General features: G+C 40.0%; 3 protein-coding genes across 9 annotated transcripts in view; all 3 read left to right on the plus strand.

The window, feature by feature from the left end:
• The window catches only part of palm3 (paralemmin 3), a 35,508-nt gene extending 26,690 nt beyond the window's left edge, over nt 1–8,818 (plus strand). For 2 of the 7 annotated variants that reach the window (XM_007551632.2, XM_016671320.1), the window contains 5 exons: nt 2,105–2,232; nt 3,142–3,190; nt 4,188–4,218; nt 5,520–5,570; nt 6,999–8,818. In XM_007551632.2, coding sequence (XP_007551694.1) covers nt 2,105–2,232; nt 3,142–3,190; nt 4,188–4,218; nt 5,520–5,570; nt 6,999–8,167 — 1,428 coding nt within the window. In that variant the 3' untranslated portion in view covers nt 8,168–8,818. Of the gene's footprint in view, nt 1–664; nt 804–1,991; nt 2,033–2,104; nt 2,233–3,141; nt 3,191–4,187; nt 4,219–5,519; nt 5,571–6,998 lie in introns of those variants that run through there. The other 5 variants (XM_016671321.1, XM_016671322.1, XM_016671323.1 and 2 more) reach the window with 5 other exon arrangements.
• A 1,348-nt stretch (nt 8,819–10,166) lies between these two features.
• On the plus strand, nt 10,167–17,170 carry LOC103137741 (myristoylated alanine-rich C-kinase substrate-like). The gene is made up of 7 exons (XM_007551640.2): nt 10,167–10,188; nt 10,290–10,384; nt 10,459–10,586; nt 11,495–11,543; nt 12,543–12,573; nt 13,875–13,925; nt 15,354–17,170. The coding sequence occupies exons 1-7, from the start codon at nt 10,167–10,169 to the stop codon at nt 16,520–16,522; spliced, it is 1,545 nt and encodes a 514-aa protein (XP_007551702.2). The 3' UTR covers nt 16,523–17,170.
• Nucleotides 17,171–22,562: 5,392 nt separating this feature from the next.
• LOC103137742 (uncharacterized) lies at nt 22,563–23,703 on the plus strand. Its single transcript, XM_007551642.2, has one exon. The coding sequence runs from the start codon at nt 22,684–22,686 to the stop codon at nt 23,293–23,295; it is 612 nt and encodes a 203-aa protein (XP_007551704.1). The 5' UTR covers nt 22,563–22,683; the 3' UTR covers nt 23,296–23,703.
• The last annotated feature ends 748 nt before the right edge of the window (nt 23,704–24,451 follow it).

Consider the following 24,451-nt stretch of genomic DNA (forward strand, 5'->3'; position numbering starts at 1 on the left):
GCGGAGCACTTTGTGGGCTGGTGTGGAGACAATCATCATATCATATGGTGTTCAAATTTGAACAAAACAAAGGATGTGATTGTAGATTTCAGAAGAAACAGAACTAGGTCAAACACTATTTCCATCATGGTGAAACAGAGGTGGAGGTAGGTGAGGAATACAAATAACCTCATGTTTACCTGGACAACAGTTCCGTTTGGAGACTATCGTAGAACCACTGGAGTTGATGGTGCAGTGAAGAATTCTTAATAAAATTAACAAAGTTACAGACAACCATGAGCATCCGCTTTATGAGACTGCTTTACAACAAAGTATCTTCAGTCAGGCTTCAAATGTGTCGCTGTAATACAGACTGCTTCAGGAGATTGTCCCTGCCCACATTAGCATCTATCTACAGCTACTTAACTCTGTCAACCCCAAAAACAGTTACATGCAAGTCAAAAAGTCCATGGGGACATCACTGTCCTCATGACACTTGAGGGGTTTTAAAGAACCTTGGATAATATGAGTTACAACAACATTTAATTTCCCTTTGGAATTAATAAATTACTTTTGAATTAAATTTGAATTGAATTATACAGTGTCTCAAAATAAAAGTCCAAAGATTAACAAACAAAGTATTTTCACTGTTGCTTGGATACGGTGACAGGCAGTTATTTTCATTTGAACATTCTGTTTCCCGTAGCAACCGGATAATAACAGGACCATAACAGACAGTTGCAAGTGGCTAACTTGTTTGTGAATGAGGAAAAAGTGGGTGAATAACAAGACAACATTTACCTTGACTGGTATATTAGCTGAAGGTACACTATTTGTCATGTCTTTGTTTTATTAATTTACTGTTTTTAAATGTGTGTTTGCTTAATATTTTCCTGAAGGCTAAGTTATGACAGTTAGGTAGCTAACTGCCAGTTGATGCTAATTTAATAATCTTAATGAAATCTTGGTAGCCTAGTTTGTTTTCTATAGACTTAATGTGGTGTTTAAAATGTATTAAAATCATGTAAATAACAGCTAACCAACCAGCATTTTTATTTGTAACATCCTTTAAGATCTAAAATATGTATAGTGACATACATAACAAAGATGCTAACGCTGCAGCTAACATTTTTGAGAGACCTTGGAGAAGTGGACAATATATGAAGTGTTTTCAGTTCAGTTAAAAAAAAAAAAAATAGATTATAAATAAAAGCTGTAAACCATAGTTAAGTTTTTTCAAGAAGATTTGTAGATGATGACGGCTATGGGCTGGGCATGAAGAACAACCTCTTGTGGTGGTCAGTATTACAGCAAAGAGGCTTCTACAGTCATGAAGAGGATTGCTGATGATGTTCTGTGTTTTCTGAAGAAATCTCATCATCTCTAGCGATTCAAAAGCAGTCCACAGTCAGTTTGTTTACCTTTTTAAGTAACTAGCTCTGATGCTACCACCCCAACACGTTTGACAATAGATCAGGCAGAGAAGATTGCACTGCTCCAAACACTGAAAGCACAGTCTGCTCCCCTCTTGCTCCGCTGCTCCTCTGAGTAGCTCTGCAGATGACAGGACACAACTTTGTGGTGCTCATGTGGTGTTGACCACCTGGTTAGCCACACAACACTTCAGTCTCACAGACTGTGGTCTGTTTGTCAGGAAGTCATTGATCCAGGCGATTGTTGAGGCTTCCACCTGTGTTGTATTGTGTCTGACAAAGGAAATCAAGCTGATTTATGTTAAATGCACTGGAGAAACAAGAAAACATATCCTCACAGCGCACTTTGTCCAGATGACTGGGTTTGTTGAAACAGGTGTATGAGGATATCTTAAATCCCACTCCATGGCAATAGGGCATCCTGAAAGGTGCTTATTTACTGACTCGCGTGGGCCAAAAGGAGTGTCTTCATGATGTGGGATATCAGTGGGATCATCAATGAGGATTTATTTGGTGCTGGAACAGAGCAAGATATTTTCCACAACAGTGGAACGTTCTTCTGTGTCAGACTAAGGTTGTATCTTCAGAACCACACAGACCTGCTCTGCATAGTCCTTCAGGTCAGGCAAAACTTGATTAACACTAATCTTTTTTTTTTTTTTTTCCCTCTTACCCTCTTGCTTAAATTCCAGAGGAAGTCTTTAAGAGATCAGTGGCTGATGGAAGGAAATCCTTTGTCTCCCTTGTCACCAAACACCCAGAACACCGTTTCCTCTCTGTGGGGAACACAAGAGCAGGATATGGAAAAGCATGCTGACAGGTACTGTCTGTTTTGTGTATGTGGATGCCAGTCAGAGAAAGAGGAAGAGTTTGGGATTGTTAAAACAGGTGGAGAGGCTGGCAGCATAATTTCTTCTTTTTTTTGTATGTGTACAGCTGGTACATAGCAGGTAATTTAAATTCATGGATGCAACCTTTTCCGTTCTGTTTGTTTTGATGAGATTTTAACTTTGGCACATTATGTTCTCGTTTTTATCGACAGATTTTTTTTTTCTCTGTAGATATGTCAAGAAATTGAGAAATGACTGCCATTAGAGACTCAAAAAATATGTATATTTTAACAATTTCTTAAGAATCAAAGAAAATTGTCAGCAGGGTTATACTAACAGGTAAATAGCAGTAAGAAACAGAGAAAGCTCTAGTCTGTTTTTGAAAAACAAAAGTGTTATTTTGGTGGAAATGTTTTGTTTAGTCAGTGAAGAAAGTAATTTGGTGTTTAAAGCTCCTAAAGAGAAATGGGGGTCGGGTAAAACTGATACCTGCAGGTCTGAGCTTTACGAAACTGGTCGTTAGGGCTCAGCCACAAAACCCATGGTTGGTATTTTTACTTTTTTTTTCATGTCATATTTATAGTCTTCAATAGTGTACTTCAAGATCTGAAGTACACTTTTTTCAAAAAAGATCCTCTTTTTAACAAAACATTTTACACACACTGTTAACACACATCATCAATATTAGTTTAAAAAAAAGACAAATGCCACTGTTAAACAGTTTTTCCTCCTCTGATTTGCTTAATTTCCCCTTGGGAGCTGTAAAGTGTTGTTCGTGCTGAATTGAATTATCTTTCACCACGGTACAATGTCTACTGCTCTGTGAAAGCCACATAGAGTTTGAATGCGTTGCCTCTTTCATCCATGTGCGTACTTACACGCTTGTGTGTCCGTCTCAGGTTGCAGTCGGAGGATCAGCAGGTGACTGCACAGAAAGATCACGAAATGGTGAGCAAATCTCTTGTGGAAGGCGCACGTTTACGCTCGCATTGTGCACACAAAAGAGGGGCTGGAATATGTGTCGAACTTGTTTGCTACATCATCTTCTATTAGGCAGGAAATTTCCCACATCGCCTCTCTGTGGCTCTCTGCTATGCATAATGCATTTGCTCGCTCAGTGTACCTTTGATGTAGCACCCCCTGTTGAAAAGCAGGAACTTTATGAATGTGAGCAGCACTTTAACATAAAAAAGTACAGAGCTTGATCCACTCTTAAATAATTGTTTTGCCACCAGTTATGCATTTTATTAGCACATCTGTTGCTAATTAAAAAAAAAAAAAAAAATTAAGTTGTACATTGCGTTCTGCAGCTTCTCTGGGTCTACTGTGTGATTCAGTTTCTTTTCCTTAGATCAACATTCCAGTAATTTTTTTTTAATTAAATGTTTGAATATACAAATGCATATTATTAATTTTCATCAAGGTCAGATGAAAGTGACATTGTTACATAATTCTTCTAATAAGCAAGTAAGTAAGTTTAAAAATTCACTTTGGGGCAAGTTTTGGACAACTTCACAAATAGAGAGTGCATTTTTTTTGCATAAGGTTAATTTATTTTTGTTGTTTTAAATCTGATCTTACAAGGTGCAGTAAAAAGGGTCACATTTCTGTTAAAGGGGGCCCAAGGATAAGTAAACTTCTCTTTTTCGCAATTGAAGCTTTGCACACTTCTACACCAAGCCTTTCCAGCTCAATCGCTCCCTCTGGTGACGAGGCAGAAGTTTCAGCGTGGTTCAAATGCCAGAGATTCAAAATTAAACCATCACCATGGTTTTAGCTGGTTAAGGCGTCAGACACAGATTCGGAATGTCACCAAAGGAAGTGTGTTACAACAATATATTTCTTTTTTCTTTTTTTTTTTAAGGCAGTTTCTGATGAGACATGACAGATTCACCTTTTCATGCGATTCTAATTTAAGTTCTCTGCTTCTCCCTCTTCCTCACAGGAGGCATTAAAAGAGGCAGAAACCAAAGCAGGTAAGTGGAACGAAATGAACATAAAGCTGAATCAGAACTGCAGTGGCATAAAAAGTATGCATTCAATTCAGAGCCAAATGGTAAAACACTCATGAAGCAGCAACCCTCCTGCTTCCACAGTGTTGATTCGGTTTTAGCTGAGAGATGAGCCACGAATCCATTTCACTCATGCAGCTGGCATATTTGAAAGTGTAAAAAAAAAAAATCCATCCTGTTATTATCTGAGCAAACAACAAGTAAGAAGGGAACAAAGGTCACCGTTTTGCGGCAACAGCTGCCACGCAGCGATACCCGTCAATGATTCTTTCACGTGGAGGAACTTTGAACCACTCTTCTTTGCATAATTGATTAAATTCAGCATTGCTGGTGCGCTTCGGATCACTGTCCTGCGGGCTATTCGTTTGTAAAAGTCACAAGTTGTGGTTCCATCGGTTTTGTTGAAAATAAACCATCCTCAGACCATCATGACACCACCACAACGTTTTTCTGGAGTGCTGCGCTAGTTTTTACACCAAATTTAACGTTGGGCATAACCTCCCAAAAAACTCCACCAAGGTCTCGTCAGTCCACAGGATGTCTTCTCAAGGGTTTTGGAGATCACAAAAATGTTTTTTTTTATGCCAGATGTCTGACAGGCTGTGGAATTCTCCCACAGCGCCTCTTTCCCGTCTCTTTCTTACAAAATGAAAACATCATTTTGAAGACAGCTCTGTTACATTTGCCCAGGCCATCTTTGTAAGAGAGAGCTGCTTTCTCTTCTAAAGTATTGAAGTGTGACAATTAGAAAAAGCAGAGGAAACATGAAAGCTGCCCTACGTTTGTTTCATAGCAGTGTGTATTTTGAAAAGTGAATTTCAGTGGATTTTTTTTTTTCACATCAGAAAAAAGTGATACTTTAAGATTCCTTGCTATGTGATACCAAGCTTGATATCTCTGTATAATCAGACATCAAGTATTTATGTAACAGTGAAAAGCGAAGCATAGCCGTCATCCATCTGGACACCTGTTTTTTAATGCTTGCATGTTCATCTGTCCAATCATCTGACCTTTTACTAAGTGCACTTTACTGTCACTCACCACAGCAGCTGTGCTTCTATTGCTCTGCTTGCTCGTTTTCAGTTGTTTTTTTTTTTTAATTTGCAGGAAATAAAATCAAAGTGGATGCTATTTAAACAAATAACATGGCTTAGTTTAGTCAGGATTTGGTCACCTTCTTGTAATACCCTTAATATTAGGCCATCAGAGGATCCACAGTTGTATTTATTAAATAACCCGTTCATCTCTATTTGTTTTGCCCTCAGAAAACATCTACAACGTTTCGGAGAATGGAGATTCTACAGTTTTAAGACACGGTGAGTAGAAAGAATGTCTCTGCATCGATTTAGGTTCTGTGGCTTTGACAAGTTTCTTTATTTCAACCGGATTTCAATCGGAAATCACTCCATTACGAAACTTAGCTTACGTGTTGTTGGTATAGTCTTTGCACCCCGAGCAAGACATGATTAATTTCAACTTCAGTCACAGGTTGTGAGCCTAACAAGCTGGCATTTATGGAATTGTAGAGCTGATTTTTTTTTTTTTTCTTTTGCTGTGGTTTTACGCTTCTACAGATCTTGGCAACCATTTTAACGTCATCTGAAAAAAATGCAACTATTTCAAACTCCCGTTTTCAATAGCAATGTCCGTCCTTGCAGTCAAAATAACATTCACAGCAAAAAATTGAATTAAGGATGTCAAATTTTTCCATTGACAGATGTTTGAGTTGGGTATGATGGATGCATTTTTATATTTCCGAAACATTATTTTTAATGGGAAGAATTGATTTATGCATATTTGGTTAGAGTATCCTCCAAGTCTCTCTACTTTCATCAACAGGAAGAAACACTACTTATTCAAGAATGCCTGCTGCATTTGGTAGTTTGGAAATGTCATTTTTTATTTGTGTTATGTTTGAGATTAGCAGATTAGCAGACAGATCCTGCTTAGTCACATACGCAGCCATAACATGTAGCATGAAGGGGGAACTCCGATGAAAATACGTCCTTTCTCTGTTCATTTTTTTATGTTAATTTTGTTCCATCACGATCTTATGCCAAGCTGTGTAACACCATGGGATCCCTTATCGCCCTAACTGTCAGAATGCATTGCATCAACTAAACTCAAGACATTTGCATCCTAAAGAAAGAGGGCGAAGAGCAGCCAAAGTTCACAAAACGGTAACACAATGTGATGAATCTGAATTCACCTCAATGGGCACTAAAGCGCAAATCTTGCATTTTTAAAGGGCAGCGGGTGCACAGATGTGTCGGTTGGGATGCCGCTGAAACAGGAGAGAACTTGAAACAAAATCTGCACGTCTTTTTATATTAAAGTCATTCAAAGTTGATGACTCAGCTGTCCAACGCCGCTAACTCTCAACTTTCACTCGCGACACACCACGCACTACAGTACTTCAAAGGTTTCCGACCACTTTTTATATGGAAATCCTCTAATACTTGTTGCTCCAAATAACTTCAAGATTCCTGCTCCTGTGCCCACACACATGCTTGTGCAAACAAATAAATAAATATGTAATATATAACATAACTCTAACACCGTTCCAGTTAACATAGTCGAAGAAGTCACTTAATTCTTTGACTTTTAACTGTTTTTCTAGTTATTGCAATGCTTGTTGAGAAATATGAACAGATAGTTCCCTTCATTTTTATGAGTTAAGATATTTGTGTATTATTAATAATTTTTTATTTATTTTTTTTTACATGCAATTCTGTGTTTTTCAGAACCAGCTGGTGATGAAATCAAAGTGAACCAAAATACACCACAAGGTGAAACCGCAGTCGTTTTGACCAACGGCGGGGGCAGCGGCGAAGACGTCTCAGGGCAGAGTGAGACGAGCACAATAGAACCAGCCGGAACCACCAAGGATGCCAGTAATGCTGAGATGGAGTCAGAGATGAGCACAACTGCCACTGCTCTCAGTCAGGTTCCAAAGGCTGACGCGAATGAGGAGGAGGGAGAAGAAGACGGGACTCTGGTGATGAGAGCAGAGTGTGTGTACATCACAGATGAAGGGGATGATGTCTCTGGGGACCTTTCTTCCCTGAAGGACCAGCAGGAGTTCACGCAGAATCCAGAGGGAGTCCAGGAGATTGTAGAGGTTGTGGAGCAGGTAGCAGAAACAGGAGGAGGTCTAGAAACAGGAGGAGGTCTAGAAACAGGAGGAGGTCTAGAAACAGGAGGAGGTCTAGAAACAGGAGGAGGTCTAGAAACAGGAGGAGGTCCAGAAACAGAAGGAGGTCCAGGAACAGAAGGAGGTCCAGAAGCAGGAGGAGCTCCAGAAACAGAAGGAGGTCCAGAAGCAGGAGGAGCTCCAGAAACTTCACCTGTGACTGAGAATGGGGAAGCAGCTGAGCTCACTGTCAAAGACCAGCTAACACCTGAAGACAGAGGAGACATTAAAGGCGATACAGAACCAAACGGCCAGCCAGATGAAGGGACAGAAGTTGAAGGCCGTGATGAAAAACAGGAAGGGCCAGACTGCCCACAGCCACCCACAGCCCTGGACTCTGGTGCCGTTTCTTTGGTGCCCGTCTATGCCGAAGCATCTCCCTCTGCTCTCATTTCGGAGACGGAGGCTGAGGCCAAAGCTGAACCACCAGCGGCGCCCGACGTGACTGAAGAAGCAGTAAAAGTGGAGGAACGTGCCTGTAATCTCGGCCAGTTCCAGGAGGTGCTTCTGACTGATTCCCAGGACAACCAGAACACAGAGGCAGAGCCTGGAGAGCAGGAGGCCCTTCTGCAGAAAATCCCATCCCCCGACCTGAACGTAGAACTCGCAGGACCGAACAGCCTTCCCTGTTCAGAGACACGGAGCCCAAGCAAAGCGAGCCAGGGGGAGAAATCTGAGACGCCCAAAAAACAAACCTGCCAGTGCTGCTCTGTCATGTAATCGTTCCTCCGGTCACCTTGGTTTTATGCATCCATTCCATTTTTGCTGCATTTTTTATTATTTTTTTTTCCTACTACTCAAACCTGAAACAGCTTGACATTACGGATTTTTAGCCTCATTAGCTCATTACCTGGAACAACCTTATTAAATTCTCTTTGTACAAACAAAACTAAAACATGGAGGACTTTGTTGAGTTTGAGAGAACCTTCATTGTTTTAGACATAAACTAGTTAGACTACAAGCACCTCCACAACTAAGTTGCAGTCAAGTAAAAACAAAATGCTATTTGCAGTAATAAATATTTGAACATATCTGGTGAAACTTGTTTTTGTCTTTGATTTCTAACACTTCTGTCCATTTAGGCATTTTATAGGCATTTTTACTAATATTCCAAGTAAAAATTTTAATTAATCTGGAACATTGTTATAGTGTCATACACAGTATTGATTTTATTTATAAACTGGGACCACCAGTTAGCATTTTAGGAACCTCAGACGATTTTAAAAGACAGAATTATTTTTGAATACCTGAAAGTGTGAATATAGTATTTCTGTGAATTGGTGTACATACTGTAAACAAAACTGCTTGTGGATCTCTGGAGCTTTGATGCGACTGTTGGACGGGTTCATGATTAAACCGACGTTTGTGCTACTCTGTGTCACGTCTTGATGTCTATACGCAGGATCTGAGCTCCTGGTTAGAATTTGTCTTTCGTCTTGGCGCATTCGAATCGTTTTCAGATGAACCCTGACAGTGTGACAAATTTCAGCCAGGAATTATTGGGATCTTCTCTGATGAACCAAAACTGTGAAGCGGAATGAAAAATAATTGCATGAGTATTTTTTTTGTTGTTGTTCTTAAAAATAAAAAAGGAAACTGAAACGTGTCTTTACTTGGTTTCCCTTTCATAAAAGTGAAGCTAATTAGTAAAAAAAAAAAAAAAAGTCCATCTGTGTGTAATTTAATCCCGGTATAGATTTATTTATTAGAGAATGTTAGATAAAAAAAAAACAGCATTCTTCACCACTGACGGGGAATCTGGTCCAAACTGATGAGAAGATGGAAGAAGCTAAATATAAGGCAGACCTGTAAGGTCTAAGAGGTCGCAGTGCGCCTGAGCCTGGAGGCAGAGGTTCAGCTTCAGCTTTTTACAGAATTTTCAGTCTAGATGTGGAAAGCTGGTGGCGATATATCCCATTAAGCCTCCAACTACAATTGCTAGAGGATGTGTTTTCTTTTTTTTAGATTTATGTTAATAAAAACAGTTGAAAACACAATTTTTCTTCAAAACAGAAAATATGGCCTGTAAAGAAAGCAGTATTGAGAACCTCAGAGGCTGTACTTTTCTTCCAGCTGGTCTCATATTCTTCACTTAAGCAAGTACTGAAACGTCTGAGGAATCTGCCCAAGTAGTTTCTTTTCTCTGCCGGCTCGTGGTTAACATCGGCTTTCTTGTGGGAAAGTCGGACGCTCTCTTCCGGCTCCTGTTGAGCACAGATGTCTGCATCCCATCCTGCAACAGAGGAGATATATCAAAGCGTGGTTGCAGAAAGAGACACTTCTTCTAATCAAACAGAAGGTTGATGGTGGTCTCACAGTGAGAAAATGATCAAAAGGACGCACCGGTGTTACTAGCCTTTGTTATGCGTAACTAACTACAAAACAAAAGTCTTATTTTGTGTTTCCTTGTGTCTCAGAAGTCTTAATTTGAATTATGTCCACTTACAGCTCAGTGACCATTGAGTAAATTCTGATTCAGGGCAAGAACTGACACAAGGCTTGAAAAAGTGTGTGGTAGAAGTACAACTCCTGGCCACATTTACCCAAATATTCATGTACAATTTCCTAAGACCAAAGATAGAATTTTATCCTTGCTTGGATAAGAGAAAACCTACAATTTGTGCACAAATTCCTCCTTTGGAAAGTCATTGAAAGTGTATATTGTATAATTATTCTCCCTAGAAACAACAGTTCAAATGGTTTCCCAAGGTCCCAAAATATGACATCCCTTTCTGCCCAGTGTAAACTCTGGGTCCCTGGCCATCACCAGGGGCACAACTAAGTCATAAACATATCAAATCATAACCTTTAACTTGGACATTTCCTGAACTTAAAGACTAAGCAGCTCATTTCGATAAGGACTACCCAAAGTCCAGCTGGNTCAGACTAAGGTTGTATCTTCAGAACCACACAGACCTGCTCTGCATAGTCCTTCAGGTCAGGCAAAACTTGATTAACACTAATCTTTTTTTTTTTTTTTTTTCCCTCTTACCCTCTTGCTTAAATTCCAGAGGAAGTCTTTAAGAGATCAGTGGCTGATGGAAGGAAATCCTTTGTCTCCCTTGTCACCAAACACCCAGAACACCGTTTCCTCTCTGTGGGGAACACAAGAGCAGGATATGGAAAAGCATGCTGACAGGTACTGTCTGTTTTGTGTATGTGGATGCCAGTCAGAGAAAGAGGAAGAGTTTGGGATTGTTAAAACAGGTGGAGAGGCTGGCAGCATAATTTCTTCTTTTTTTTGTATGTGTACAGCTGGTACATAGCAGGTAATTTAAATTCATGGATGCAACCTTTTCCGTTCTGTTTGTTTTGATGAGATTTTAACTTTGGCACATTATGTTCTCGTTTTTATCGACAGATTTTTTTTTTCTCTGTAGATATGTCAAGAAATTGAGAAATGACTGCCATTAGAGACTCAAAAAATATGTATATTTTAACAATTTCTTAAGAATCAAAGAAAATTGTCAGCAGGGTTATACTAACAGGTAAATAGCAGTAAGAAACAGAGAAAGCTCTAGTCTGTTTTTGAAAAACAAAAGTGTTATTTTGGTGGAAATGTTTTGTTTAGTCAGTGAAGAAAGTAATTTGGTGTTTAAAGCTCCTAAAGAGAAATGGGGGTCGGGTAAAACTGATACCTGCAGGTCTGAGCTTTACGAAACTGGTCGTTAGGGCTCAGCCACAAAACCCATGGTTGGTATTTTTACTTTTTTTTTCATGTCATATTTATAGTCTTCAATAGTGTACTTCAAGATCTGAAGTACACTTTTTTCAAAAAAATCCTCTTTTCAACAAAACATTTTACACACACTGTTAACACACATCATCAATATTAGTTTAAAAAAAAGACAAATGCCACTGTTAAACAGTTTTTCCTCCTCTGATTTGCTTAATTTCCCCTTGGGAGCTGTAAAGTGTTTTTCGTGCTGAAATGAATTATCTTTCACCACGGTACAATGTCTACTGCTCTGTGAAAGCCACACAGAGTTTGAATGCATCGCCTCTTTCATCCATGTGCGTACTTACACGCTTGTGTGTCCGTCTCAGGTTGCAGTCGGAGGATCAGCAGGTGACTGCACAGAAAGATCACGAAATGGTGAGCAAATCTCTCGTGGAAGGCGCACGTATACGCTTGCATTGTGCACACAAAAGAGGGGCTGGAATATGTGTCGAACTTGTTTGCTACATCATCTTCTATTAGGCAGGAAATTTCCCACATCGCCTCTCTGTGGCTCTCTGCCATGCATAATGCATTTGCTCGCTCAGTGTACCTTTGATGTAGCACCCCCTGTTGAAAAGCAGGAACTTTATGAATGTGAGCAGCACTTTAACATAAAAAAGTACAGAGCTTGATCCACTCTTAAATAATTGTTTTGCCACCAGTTATGCATTTTATTAGCACATCTGTTGCTAATTAAAAAAAAAAAAAAAAATTAAGTTGTACATTGCGTTCTGCAGCTTCTCTGGGTCTACTGTGTGATTCAGTTTCTTTTCCTTAGATCAACATTCCAGTTAATTTTTTTTTAAATTAAATGTTTGAATATACAAATGCATATTATTAATTTTCATCAAGGTCAGATGAAAGTGACATTGTTACATAATTCTTCTAATAAGCAAGTAAGTAAGTTTAAAAATTCACTTTGGGGCAAGTTTTGGACAACTTCACAAATAGAGAGTGCATTTTTTTTGCATAAGGTTAATTTATTTTTGTTGTTTTAAATCTGATCTTACAAGGTGCAGTAAAAAGGGTCACATTTCTGTTAAAGGGGGCCCAAGGATAAGTAAACTTCTCTTTTTCGCAATTGAAGCTTTGCACACTTCTACACCAAGCCTTTCCAGCTCAATCGCTCCCTCTGGTGACGAGGCAGAAGTTTCAGCGTGGTTCAAATGCCAGAGATTCAAAATTAAACCATCACCATGGTTTTAGCTGGTTAAGGCGTCAGACACAGATTCGGAATGTCACCAAAGGAAGTGTGTTACAACAATATATTTCTTTTTTCTTTTTTTTTTTAAGGCAGTTTCTGATGAGACATGACAGATTCACCTTTTCATGCGATTCTAATTTAAGTTCTCTGCTTCTCCCTCTTCCTCACAGGAGGCATTAAAAGAGGCAGAAACCAAAGCAGGTAAGTGGAACGAAATGAACATAAAGCTGAATCAGAACTGCAGTGGCATAAAAAGTATGCATTCAATTCAGAGCCAAATGGTAAAACACTCATGAAGCAGCAACCCTCCTGCTTCCACAGTGTTGATTCGGTTTTAGCTGAGAGATGAGCCACGAATCCATTTCACTCATGCAGCTGGCATATTTGAAAGTGTAAAAAAAAAAAATCCATCCTGTTATTATCTGAGCAAACAACAAGTAAGAAGGGAACAAAGGTCACCGTTTTGCGGCAACAGCTGCCACGCAGCGATACCCGTCAATGATTCTTTCACGTGGAGGAACTTTGAACCACTCTTCTTTGCATAATTGATTAAATTCAGCATTGCTGGTGCGCTTCGGATCACTGTCCTGCGGGCTATTCGTTTGTAAAAGTCACAAGTTGTGGTTCCATCGGTTTTGTTGAAAATAAACCATCCTCAGACCATCATGACACCACCACAACGTTTTTCTGGAGTGCTGCGCTAGTTTTTACACCAAATTTAACGTTGGGCATAACCTCCCAAAAAACTCCACCAAGGTCTCGTCAGTCCACAGGATGTCTTCTCAAGGGTTTTGGAGATCACAAAAATGTTTTTTTTTATGCCAGATGTCTGACAGGCTGTGGAATTCTCCCACAGCGCCTCTTTCCCGTCTCTTTCTTACAAAATGAAAACATCATTTTGAAGACAGCTCTGTTACATTTGCCCAGGCCATCTTTGTAAGAGAGAGCTGCTTTCTCTTCTAAAGTATTGAAGTGTGACAATTAGAAAAAGCAGAGGAAACATGAAAGCTGCCCTACGTTTGTTTCATAGCAGTGTGTATTTTGAAAAGTGAATTTCAGTGGATTTTTTTTTTTCACATCAGAAAAAAGTGATACTTTAAGATTCCTTGCTATGTGATACCAAGCTTGATATCTCTGTATAATCAGACATCAAGTATTTATGTAACAGTGAAAAGCGAAGCATAGCCGTCATCCATCTGGACACCTGTTTTTTAATGCTTGCATGTTCATCTGTCCAATCATCTGACCTTTTACTAAGTGCACTTTACTGTCACTCACCACAGCAGCTGTGCTTCTATTGCTCTGCTTGCTCGTTTTCAGTTGTTTTTTTTTTTTAATTTGCAGGAAATAAAATCAAAGTGGATGCTATTTAAACAAATAACATGGCTTAGTTTAGTCAGGATTTGGTCACCTTCTTGTAATACCCTTAATATTAGGCCATCAGAGGATCCACAGTTGTATTTATTAAATAACCCGTTCATCTCTATTTGTTTTGCCCTCAGAAAACATCTACAACGTTTCGGAGAATGGAGATTCTACAGTTTTAAGACACGGTGAGTAGAAAGAATGTCTCTGCATCGATTTAGGTTCTGTGGCTTTGACAAGTTTCTTTATTTCAACCGGATTTCAATCGGAAATCACTCCATTACGAAACTTAGCTTACGTGTTGTTGGTATAGTCTTTGCACCCCGAGCAAGACATGATTAATTTCAACTTCAGTCACAGGTTGTGAGCCTAACAAGCTGGCATTTATGGAATTGTAGAGCTGATTTTTTTTTTTTTTCTTTTGCTGTGGTTTTACGCTTCTACAGATCTTGGCAACCATTTTAACGTCATCTGAAAAAAATGCAACTATTTCAAACTCCCGTTTTCAATAGCAATGTCCGTCCTTGCAGTCAAAATAACATTCACAGCAAAAAATTGAATTAAGGATGTCAAATTTTTCCATTGACAGATGTTTGAGTTGGGTATGATGGATGCATTTTTATATTTCCGAAACATTATTTTTAATGGGAAGAATTGATTTATGCATATTTGGTTAGAGTATCCTCCAAGTCTCTCTACTTTCATCAACAGGAAGAAACACTACTTATTCAAGAATGCCTGCTGCATTTGGTAGTTTGGAAATGTCATTTTTTATTTGTGTTATGTTTGAGATTAGCAGATTAGCAGACAGATCCTGCTTAGTCACATACGCAGCCATAACATGTAGCATGAAGGGGGAACTCCGATGAAAATACGTCCTTTCTCTGTTCATTTTTTTATGTTAATTTTGTTCCATCACGATCTTATGCCAAGCTGTGTAACACCATGGGATCCCTTATCGCCCTAACTGTCAGAATGCATTGCATCAACTAAACTCAAGACATTTGCATCCTAAAGAAAGAGGGCGAAGAGCAGCCAAAGTTCACAAAACGGTAACACAATGTGATGAATCTGAATTCACCTCAATGGGCACTAAAGCGCAAATCTTGCATTTTTAAAGGGCAGCGGGTGCACAGATGTGTCGGTTGGGATGCCGCTGAAACAGGAGAGAACTTGAAACAAAATCTGCACGTCTTTTTATATTAAAGTCATTCAAAGTTGATGACTCAGCTGTCCAACGCCGCTAACTCTCAACTTTCACTCGCGACACACCACGCACTACAGTACTTCAAAGGTTTCCGACCACTTTTTATATGGAAATCCTCTAATACTTGTTGCTCCAAATAACTTCAAGATTCCTGCTCCTGTGCCCACACACATGCTTGTGCAAACAAATAAATAAATATGTAATATATAACATAACTCTAACACCGTTCCAGTTAACATAGTCGAAGAAGTCACTTAATTCTTTGACTTTTAACTGTTTTTCTAGTTATTGCAATGCTTGTTGAGAAATATGAACAGATAGTTCCCTTCATTTTTATGAGTTAAGATATTTGTGTATTATTAATAATTTTTTATTTATTTTTTTTTACATGCAATTCTGTGTTTTTCAGAACCAGCTGGTGATGAAATCAAAGTGAACCAAAATACACCACAAGGTGAAACCGCAGTCGTTTTGACCAACGGCGGGGGCAGCGGCGAAGACGTCTCAGGGCAGAGTGAGACGAGCACAATAGAACCAGCCGGAACCACCAAGGATGCCAGTAATGCTGAGATGGAGTCAGAGATGAGCACAACTGCCACTGCTCTCAGTCAGGTTCCAAAGGCTGACGCGAATGAGGAGGAGGGAGAAGAAGACGGGACTCTGGTGATGAGAGCAGAGTGTGTGTACATCACAGATGAAGGGGATGATGTCTCTGGGGACCTTTCTTCCCTGAAGGACCAGCAGGAGTTCACGCAGAATCCAGAGGGAGTCCAGGAGATTGTAGAGGTTGTGGAGCAGGTAGCAGAAACAGGAGGAGGTCTAGAAACAGGAGGAGGTCTAGAAACAGGAGGAGGTCTAGAAACAGGAGGAGGTCTAGAAACAGGAGGAGGTCTAGAAACAGGAGGAGGTCCAGAAACAGAAGGAGGTCCAGGAACAGAAGGAGGTCCAGAAGCAGGAGGAGCTCCAGAAACAGAAGGAGGTCCAGAAGCAGGAGGAGCTCCAGAAACTTCACCTGTGACTGAGAATGGGGAAGCAGCTGAGCTCACTGTCAAAGACCAGCTAACACCTGAAGACAGAGGAGACATTAAAGGCGATACAGAACCAAACGGCCAGCCAGATGAAGGGACAGAAGTTGAAGGCCGTGATGAAAAACAGGAAGGGCCAGACTGCCCACAGCCACCCACAGCCCTGGACTCTGGTGCCGTTTCTTTGGTGCCCGTCTATGCCGAAGCATCTCCCTCTGCTCTCATTTCGGAGACGGAGGCTGAGGCCAAAGCTGAACCACCAGCGGCGCCCGACGTGACTGAAGAAGCAGTAAAAGTGGAGGAACGTGCCTGTAATCTCGGCCAGTTCCAGGAGGTGCTTCTGACTGATTCCCAGGACAACCAGAACACAGAGGCAGAGCCTGGAGAGCAGGAGGCCCTTCTGCAGAAAATCCCATCCCCCGACCTGAACGTAGAACTCGCAGGACCGAACAGCCTTCCCTGTTCAGAGACACGGAGCCCAAGCAAAGCGAGCCAGGGGGAGAAATCTGAGACGCCCAAAAAACAAACCTGCCAGTGCTGCTCTGTCATGTAATCGTTCCTCCGGTCACCTTGGTTTTATGCATCCATTCCATTTTTGCTGCATTTTTTATTATTTTTTTTTCCTACTACTCAAACCTGAAACAGCTTGACATTACGGATTTTTAGCCTCATTAGCTCATTACCTGGAACAACCTTATTAAATTCTCTTTGTACAAACAAAACTAAAACATGGAGGACTTTGTTGAGTTTGAGAGAACCTTCATTGTTTTAGACATAAACTAGTTAGACTACAAGCACCTCCACAACTAAGTTGCAGTCAAGTAAAAACAAAATGCTATTTGCAGTAATAAATATTTGAACATATCTGGTGAAACTTGTTTTTGTCTTTGATTTCTAACACTTCTATCCATTTAGGCATTTTATGGGCAACACTAATAGTCCAAGTAAAATTTTTAATTAATCTGGAACATTGTTATAGTGTCATACACAGTATTGATTTTATTTATAAACTGGGACCACCAGTTAGCATTTTAGGAACCTCAGACGATTTTAAAAGACAGAATTATTTTTGAATACCTGAAAGTGTGAATATAGTATTTCTGTGAATTGGTGTACATACTGTAAACAAAACTGCTTGTGGATCTTTGGAGCGTTGATGCGACTGTTGGACGGGTTCATGATTAAACCGACGTTTGTGCTACTCTGTGTCACGTCTTGATGTCTATACGCAGGATCTGAGCTCCTGGTTAGAATTTGTCTTTCGTCTTACTTGGCGCATTCGAATCGTTTTCAGATGAACCCTGACAGTGTGACAAATTTCAGCCAGGAATTATTGGGATCTTCTCTGATGAACCAAAACTGTGAAGCGGAATGAAAAATAATTGCATGAGTATTTTTTTTGTTGTTGTTCTTAAAAATAAAAAAGGAAACTGAAACGTGTCTTTACTTGGTTTCCCTTTCATAAAAGTGAAGCTAATTAGTAAAAAAAAAAAAAAAAGTCCATCTGTGTGTAATTTAATCCCGGTATAGATTTATTTATTAGAGAATGTTAGATAAAAAAAAAACAGCATTCTTCACCACTGACGGGGAATCTGGTCCAAACTGATGAGAAGATGGAAGAAGCTAAATATAAGGCAGACCTGTAAGGTCTAAGAGGTCGCAGTGCGCCTGAGCCTGGAGGCAGAGGTTCAGCTTCAGCTTTTTACAGAATTTTCAGTCTAGATGTGGAAAGCTGGTGGCGATATACCCCATTAAGCCTCCAACTATAATTGCTAGAGGATGTGTTTTCTTTTTTTTAGATTTATGTTAATAAAAACAGTTGAAAACACAATTTTTCTTCAAAACAGAAAATATGGCCTGTAAAGAAAGCAGTATTGAGAACCTCAGAGGCTGTACTTTTCTTCCAGCTGGTCTCATATTCTTCACTTAAGCAAGTACTGAAACGTCTGAGGAATCTGCCCAAGTAGTTTCTTTTCTCTGCCGGCTCGTGGTTAACATCGGCTTTCTTGTGGGAAAGTCGGACGCTCTCTTCCGGCTCCTGTTGATCACAGATGTCTGCATCCCATCCTGCAACAGAGGAGATATATCAAAGCGTGGTTGCAGAAAGAGACACTTCTTCTAATCAAACAGAAGGTTGATGGTGGTCTCACAGTGAGAAAATGATCAAAAGGATGCACCGGTGTTACTAGCCTTTGTTATGCGTAACTAACTACAAAACAAAAGTCTTATTTTGTGTTTCCTTGTGTCTCAGAAGTCTTAATTTGAATTATGTCCACTTACAGCTCAGTGACCATTGAGTAAATTCTGATTCATGGCAAGAACTGACACAAGGCTTGAAAAAGTGTGTGGTAGAAGTACAACTCCTGGCCACATTTACCCAAATATTCGTGTACAATTTCCTAAGACCAAAGATAGAATTTTATCCTTGCTTGGATAAGAGAAAACCTACAATTTGTGCACAAATCCCTCCTTTGGAAAGTCATTGAAAGTGTATATTGTATAATTATTCTCCCTAGAAACAACAGTTCAAATGGTTTCCCAAGGTCCCAAAATATGACATCCCTTTCTGCCCAGTGTAAACTCTGGGTCCCTGGCCATCACCAGGGGCACAACTAAGTCATAAACATATCAAATCATAACATTTAACTTGGACATTTCCTGAACTTAAAGACTAAGTAGCTCATTTCGATAAGGACTACCCAAAGTCCAGCTGGCCTTCAAGATTTTGGACCAAGGAAACGGAATACAATTCATTTTGGACATTGTTTCCCTTTCTTTTATCATGACAGCTGTATGAGAACATTACAAATGTCATATCTGCATTAACAGGTTCCTTTTTACTGAATTCAGAGTTGTTGTGTAATTATGTTGTCACAATCCCTACCTTTTATCAAACTTGCATCTTTGTAGGTTCGCTTCAAGAGTTATCTCTTATCTGTTGTCAAACTGGAAGTTTAAACAACGCAAACAGAAAAAAAATCCAGAATGTTCAAACCCAAACAACCCAGCTGTGTCTCTGTGTCTGTTTAATTGTATTTGATAAAGTGACGAACCTTGACTACAGAACATCACCAACATCAGAGCAAACAATCCATTAGTCATTACCCATTGATGTCGTTTTTACATCCGTTTCAATATACAAGTGCATTAAAAAAACAGATTTTCAGTTTTTAAAATGTCCAAAACACAAAGTATTCAAGAAAGATTTTGATCAATTATGTTGTGCATTTACTCAACTCGTCTTTTTTTATCTTTATCATTATTATTATTATTGTTCTTGTTGTTGTTGCTGTTATTGCTATTATTATTATTATTATTATTACACAAATACACATCTGGGGTTATCATCCTGAAAAGTGGAGCTCCACAAAAATGTCTTCTAAGCCTCCTTCTATAAACTCACTAAATCACCAGCTGTGTAAAGCCACTCAAAACTTGAACAGTATTGTGAAATGTTTGCTGGTGATATATACACCCTTACACCCTTCATATATTGCTAAACTATATATGAAAAAGAAGTAGGAAGGGAATACTTTACAATGTAGTTTCTGGTGAACAGCTTACTTATTATGCACAGTGATAAAAACAAAGGAGCTGACTGAACACTCAGAAAGCAGCGACACCACACAAGCCCCCTACCAACACTGACCTTGGTCTCTACGCTCTCAAGAACATGATCCTGTGTGGACTGGAAAACATCCACCATCAACTCTCAGTTGTTGTTTGTGTTACATAGTCATTCCACCGTGGAGAACTGGATTATTCAAATAGGTAAACATGAGATCCATGCCTGTAAAGAGTGTATATAAAGTTGTGAGTTGAACTGTCTGTGAATCTTGAATCAAATCATTTCCTACAGCACTCCCTCAGGCATGTCAGTGTAACAGAAATCACTTTCTCCAAATCAAAAAACACTAACAGGGAAAACTGATTAAAAGTTTATGAATCATGATGCTGATAACGACACAAATAGTTTCATTAATGGAACATACCTACTTCAATTAGAATGATTTTAGTCTAAACTCATAAAATATGCTGTTGCTTCTTTCATTCTGTTCACCCACTACTAATCTATGTATATATTTTTTTCTTTTTGGATTTAATCCCCAAATGAATTCAGCTTCGTTCTGTGTGCAAGAATTCAGTGCCTTTACAACCGATGAGAGAAAGATCACAAATGTCGCAATCGGTCACAGACAGTTCACAGACCGAGAGGTGATTTCATAATCACAAAATTCCCCAGGTGAAAAATGGCTGCATTGTGAAATCGCACATCTCTGGAACAACTATAAAAACAGCCGTATTTCACTGTCTGCCTCACTGGCTCTATAAGCGACTGCATAGACAGAACATCATGATTCCTGTCGTGTGTGCCATCGCTGTTCTCTGTTTGTTACCCGTGAGCCGTTCAGCTCCTTTGACCTGCGAAGAGTCGGTGCGGCCCTTAGATCGACTGGACACTCGCCGTCTGGAGGGGAAGTGGGCTTTGGTGGCGGGCAGCCTGAGCCACCCCCCGTTTCTGGAGCGCTTCAAGCAGAGAGACAGCGCCTCCATAAACTTCGCCAGCACCACTAGTGACACCAGCATTTCCTACACCCGCAGCATCCGGTTGCACGGCAACTGCACGTACAGCTCCATCAACATCACCCTGGAGGGCAGCAGCTTCACCTTCGATGGGACAGACAAAAGCAACCTGAGCGCCGCTTACGTCCACACATCCTGTCGTGACTGCCTGCTGATGCGCATGGATGCCGAGTCGGGGAAGAGGGTTCACTTCTACCTGTTCAGCAGGAGGAGGCAGCTGGACCAGGAGGAGCTGGAGGAGTTCAGAGCTCAGGTGGAGTGTCTGAATATGCCTCCGCCTGCTATGATGGACCCCACTAAGGAGCTGTGTCCAGACCAATGATGATGCCGGAAAACAGAATCGCGGAAAAATTAAACACTAAAGAAACTCTCAAAACAACCTGTAACAAACACACAAAACCACTTGATTTCTTGTTCTTGATTTAATCCTTGAAAGTTAAAGTTGAAAACCCGACACTTGTGTAATACTGTAGTGCAGATTCTTCATCTGTTGTTGAATTTTAAATAAATGTTGACTTTTATGATGGAAGTCTGAGAAGCACTGGTTCATTTATAAATGGGACAAAAGCAATAAAAGACATGAGTGGTTTTCTGCCTCCCTCTCGGTATTTGGATAAATTGACCTTCACTAAAGAGGCTTAGTCATTCTTAACCAAGACTAAACTTCAACAGTGTGTGAAGGATGTGACTGGAACCTGTTTGAAAAAGATAAATCATTTCTGAATATAGTATTTCAACTACTTCAGCGGCACAAAAAGCATGCACACTCAAGTACTCAGTGTCCCTGTAGGAATTTAGCTATGATACTTTGTTGCTCTTATACATCCCCTTAATATTTTAAACAACCACAAACTTTAATGTGTTTTATTAGAATATCTTGAGACGGACAAACAAAAAGCAACAGGCTATTTATTAGGCAACACTAATAAATAAAAAATCTAAGCTGCTAGCATGGTGTGCATTTGTGGTTTGCCTCCTTTAAAGTGGATGTCAGATATTTGTACTGTATCCTCGCGTGAGTGGCTGAAAAACTTGACACCCTCTAAAGTTATAACTTCCTATTTGAACCAAGTAGGTGGACGTCCACCATACTCTGAAACCCCTAAAAACATCAAGTCCGATCCATTGCCTGGCAGCCCACCTCAAATGATAGCCAAGAATTTTATGGTTAACCTGGAGGAGCTGCAGAGATCCACAGCTCAAACAGACAAATCTGTTGATAGAACAACTAATAGTATTTGGTCTGCCCATTATGCAAATTATTCTTAGTAGTTTATCAAAAGCCATGTTTTCCGATCAGATGTGACAACAATCTACCTTTATGCAAAAGATCTGATTAGTAGCAAACTCTAACACTGAACATTATTTCTAAAAATTATTACTTTGAATCATGGTGGAAGAAGCATCATGCCATGGGATCAATTTCTGCACCCGTTTTATGAACATGGAAACTGATCAGAGCTGGAATGAAGGACGGAGTTAAACTCAGGGCAATGCTGAAGAAGGCAGCAGTTGACTTGATACTGGGACACAGCCTCACCAGCAGGACTGCAACATTAAGCACACAGCTAGAAGGGTGTGAGGGTGTAATTTATAGCGAAGTATATTAATGATAAAATTTCTTAATCAAAGCCCCAGCCTAAATCCAACATTTTCCCCATTTGGTGAAGTGTTGGTTTACCCATTTCAGTTATTTGTTCTTCAAAAGTGCATTTCCAGTTTCACATTTTAATTAATAACTAATAACTTGACTTTTCGACTTTGAGCTCTGATAGTACACTTAGAAATTTCACCAGGAGGTGAAACCTGCGGTTTTCAGCTATGTCAGCTCCATGTGCTTTCATGCTTGTCTATGGTGTCTTTGTGCTGCTTCATGATTGACTGTTGACCTGTGTGGGGCGTACCTCTCACCCACTGACCCCTCCTCACAGAGAGGAAAAGCAGCCAGTAAATTTCCAGTGTAAACAATTAACTGTGTAGCTAAAAGTTCATCATTTCATAATCACAGAAAGCACAGCAGGTAAACCGTTTCTGTTTGCTGGTATTTTTAGAATTGTGAAACAGCAAGTTTCTGAGGTATAAAATCGAAAAGGTCACCATTGTCAGAAACTGTTCCTGAGCTTTGAGGAAATGAGGAATTTATCCAACACGGTCATGTTGGCAGTAGCTGCCGCTGTTCTTCTCCTCAGTTTGGTATCTGTGAGCCATTCTGTTCCCCTGGCCTGTGAAGATCTGCTCCAGCCTTTAGGTCAGCCTCACCTTCGTGGTTTAGAGGGCAGAAGGACGATGGTTGCCGGCAGCATTAGCAACCTGACCTTCATGGAGCTACTGAGAAGCAGAGACAGCGCCACCGCTGAGTTTTCCAGCAACGGCGACGAGAGCAGCCTCTTCTTCAGACGCAGCGGCCGTTCAGATGGCAACTGTTACTACGCGTCCTACAACATCACCTTGGAGGGCAGCAGCTTCACCCTGGATGACATCAATATCACCACGACCTTTGTCCACACCTCCTGTCACGACTGCATCCTGCTGAAATTTGATGTGGAGTCAGGAAAGCGACAACACGTCTATCTGTTCAGCAAGAGGAGACAGTTGGAGGAGATGGAGATTGAAGAGTTCAGAGATCAGGCGAAGTGTCTGAACATACCTCCACCTGTCGTGATGGATCCCACCAAGGAGGTGTGCCCCGAACAGCACACCACCGATCACAAAGAGGACAAAACAGAAGCAAAAAGTAATTGAGTAACGTATCTTTAATTGCCGAAAACATTTTGTTGTGTAGTAAGCATCTGTTTGCAAAATTGTTGGCATTCAAAGAGTCTGTAAAAGAGTTTTACCATGAATGGATCCGTTTCACTTATGGATTCACAATTTCCAAGTTAAGAGTACTTTCAGTGAGGAAAATGCATTTATCTGTGGTTATGAATTTGCTTTGTAACTGTATTTGACTCATTTTAGAATATGTTATGATGCTCTTTCACTCCCCACCTTTATTTCTGGGATTCTGTTTTGTGCAAAGAACGTCACTGAAGTAACTGTAGAGGTTCTTATTAAAAAAATACAAGAAACAGCTTCTTTGTAATGGAACCTTCTCTTTTGATTATCATCATTATTATGAAACAGCACGTTCCATACAAATGCAAAACTCCTGTCAAGAATAATAATAGATACCCAATTAAAATCCTCAAACATCTGCCAAAAACAGGGAAAAACATATTTGCAAACTGCACCTCGAAGAGGTGATTTGGTAGAGGTGAACAAAAAGCTTCTGGCATAATTTTGATTGTGTTTGATTCCAGTTTTTGAAAGAAATAGAGAAAATTGATTGGTCTCCTTGCATAGACCAGGCTTTTAAACACAATACAGAGAACTTTTTTGAAGGGTTATGTTCACATCTTTGGACCTACCATTCAACAATCTTAATGTCAACCTGATTTTTTTCTTCCTTAACCAGTTTTTATCTCTGATCTGTGTTTTTTGCTAGATTTCAGATTTGGTGGTTCCTGGGTTGTTGTTGAACTGTTTTTAAGTTGACACATTCATGTCTGAAACTTGGACGCTGTTGGGCATTCAAAACAGTATGATGATCCAAAACGCACATCAACACTGGGTTGTATAAAGTCAGCAAACATCAAGCTTTTGGATTGGTCCTGATGTCAACTTTGTTAAAAAGTTGTGAACTATGCTTAAAAGCTGGGACTGTACCATGAAACCAATAAGTCTAAATGAACTCTATCTCTGCTGCCAGAAGGAGCAGTCGAACATCCAACTGGCATCAAGCCAGAAGCTTTTGTTGGCAGCAGAAAGTGCGTGGGCAAGCTGTAACTTGCTTAGGGACATTTAATCATATTAGTTGGCTTTTATGGATATATTTGAGCCTGTTCATATATTTTTGAAC

The sequence above is a fragment of the Poecilia formosa genome, unplaced genomic scaffold (assembly GCF_000485575.1).
Source record: "Poecilia formosa unplaced genomic scaffold, Poecilia_formosa-5.1.2 Scaffold43, whole genome shotgun sequence".
In the NCBI taxonomy this organism is placed as follows: domain Eukaryota; kingdom Metazoa; phylum Chordata; class Actinopteri; order Cyprinodontiformes; family Poeciliidae; genus Poecilia; species Poecilia formosa.

Coding starts and splice junctions, on each gene's coding strand:
- LOC103137742 (XM_007551642.2), top strand. CDS start 22,684: ATGAGGAATTTATCCAACACGGTCATGTTGGCAGTAGCTGCCGCTGTT.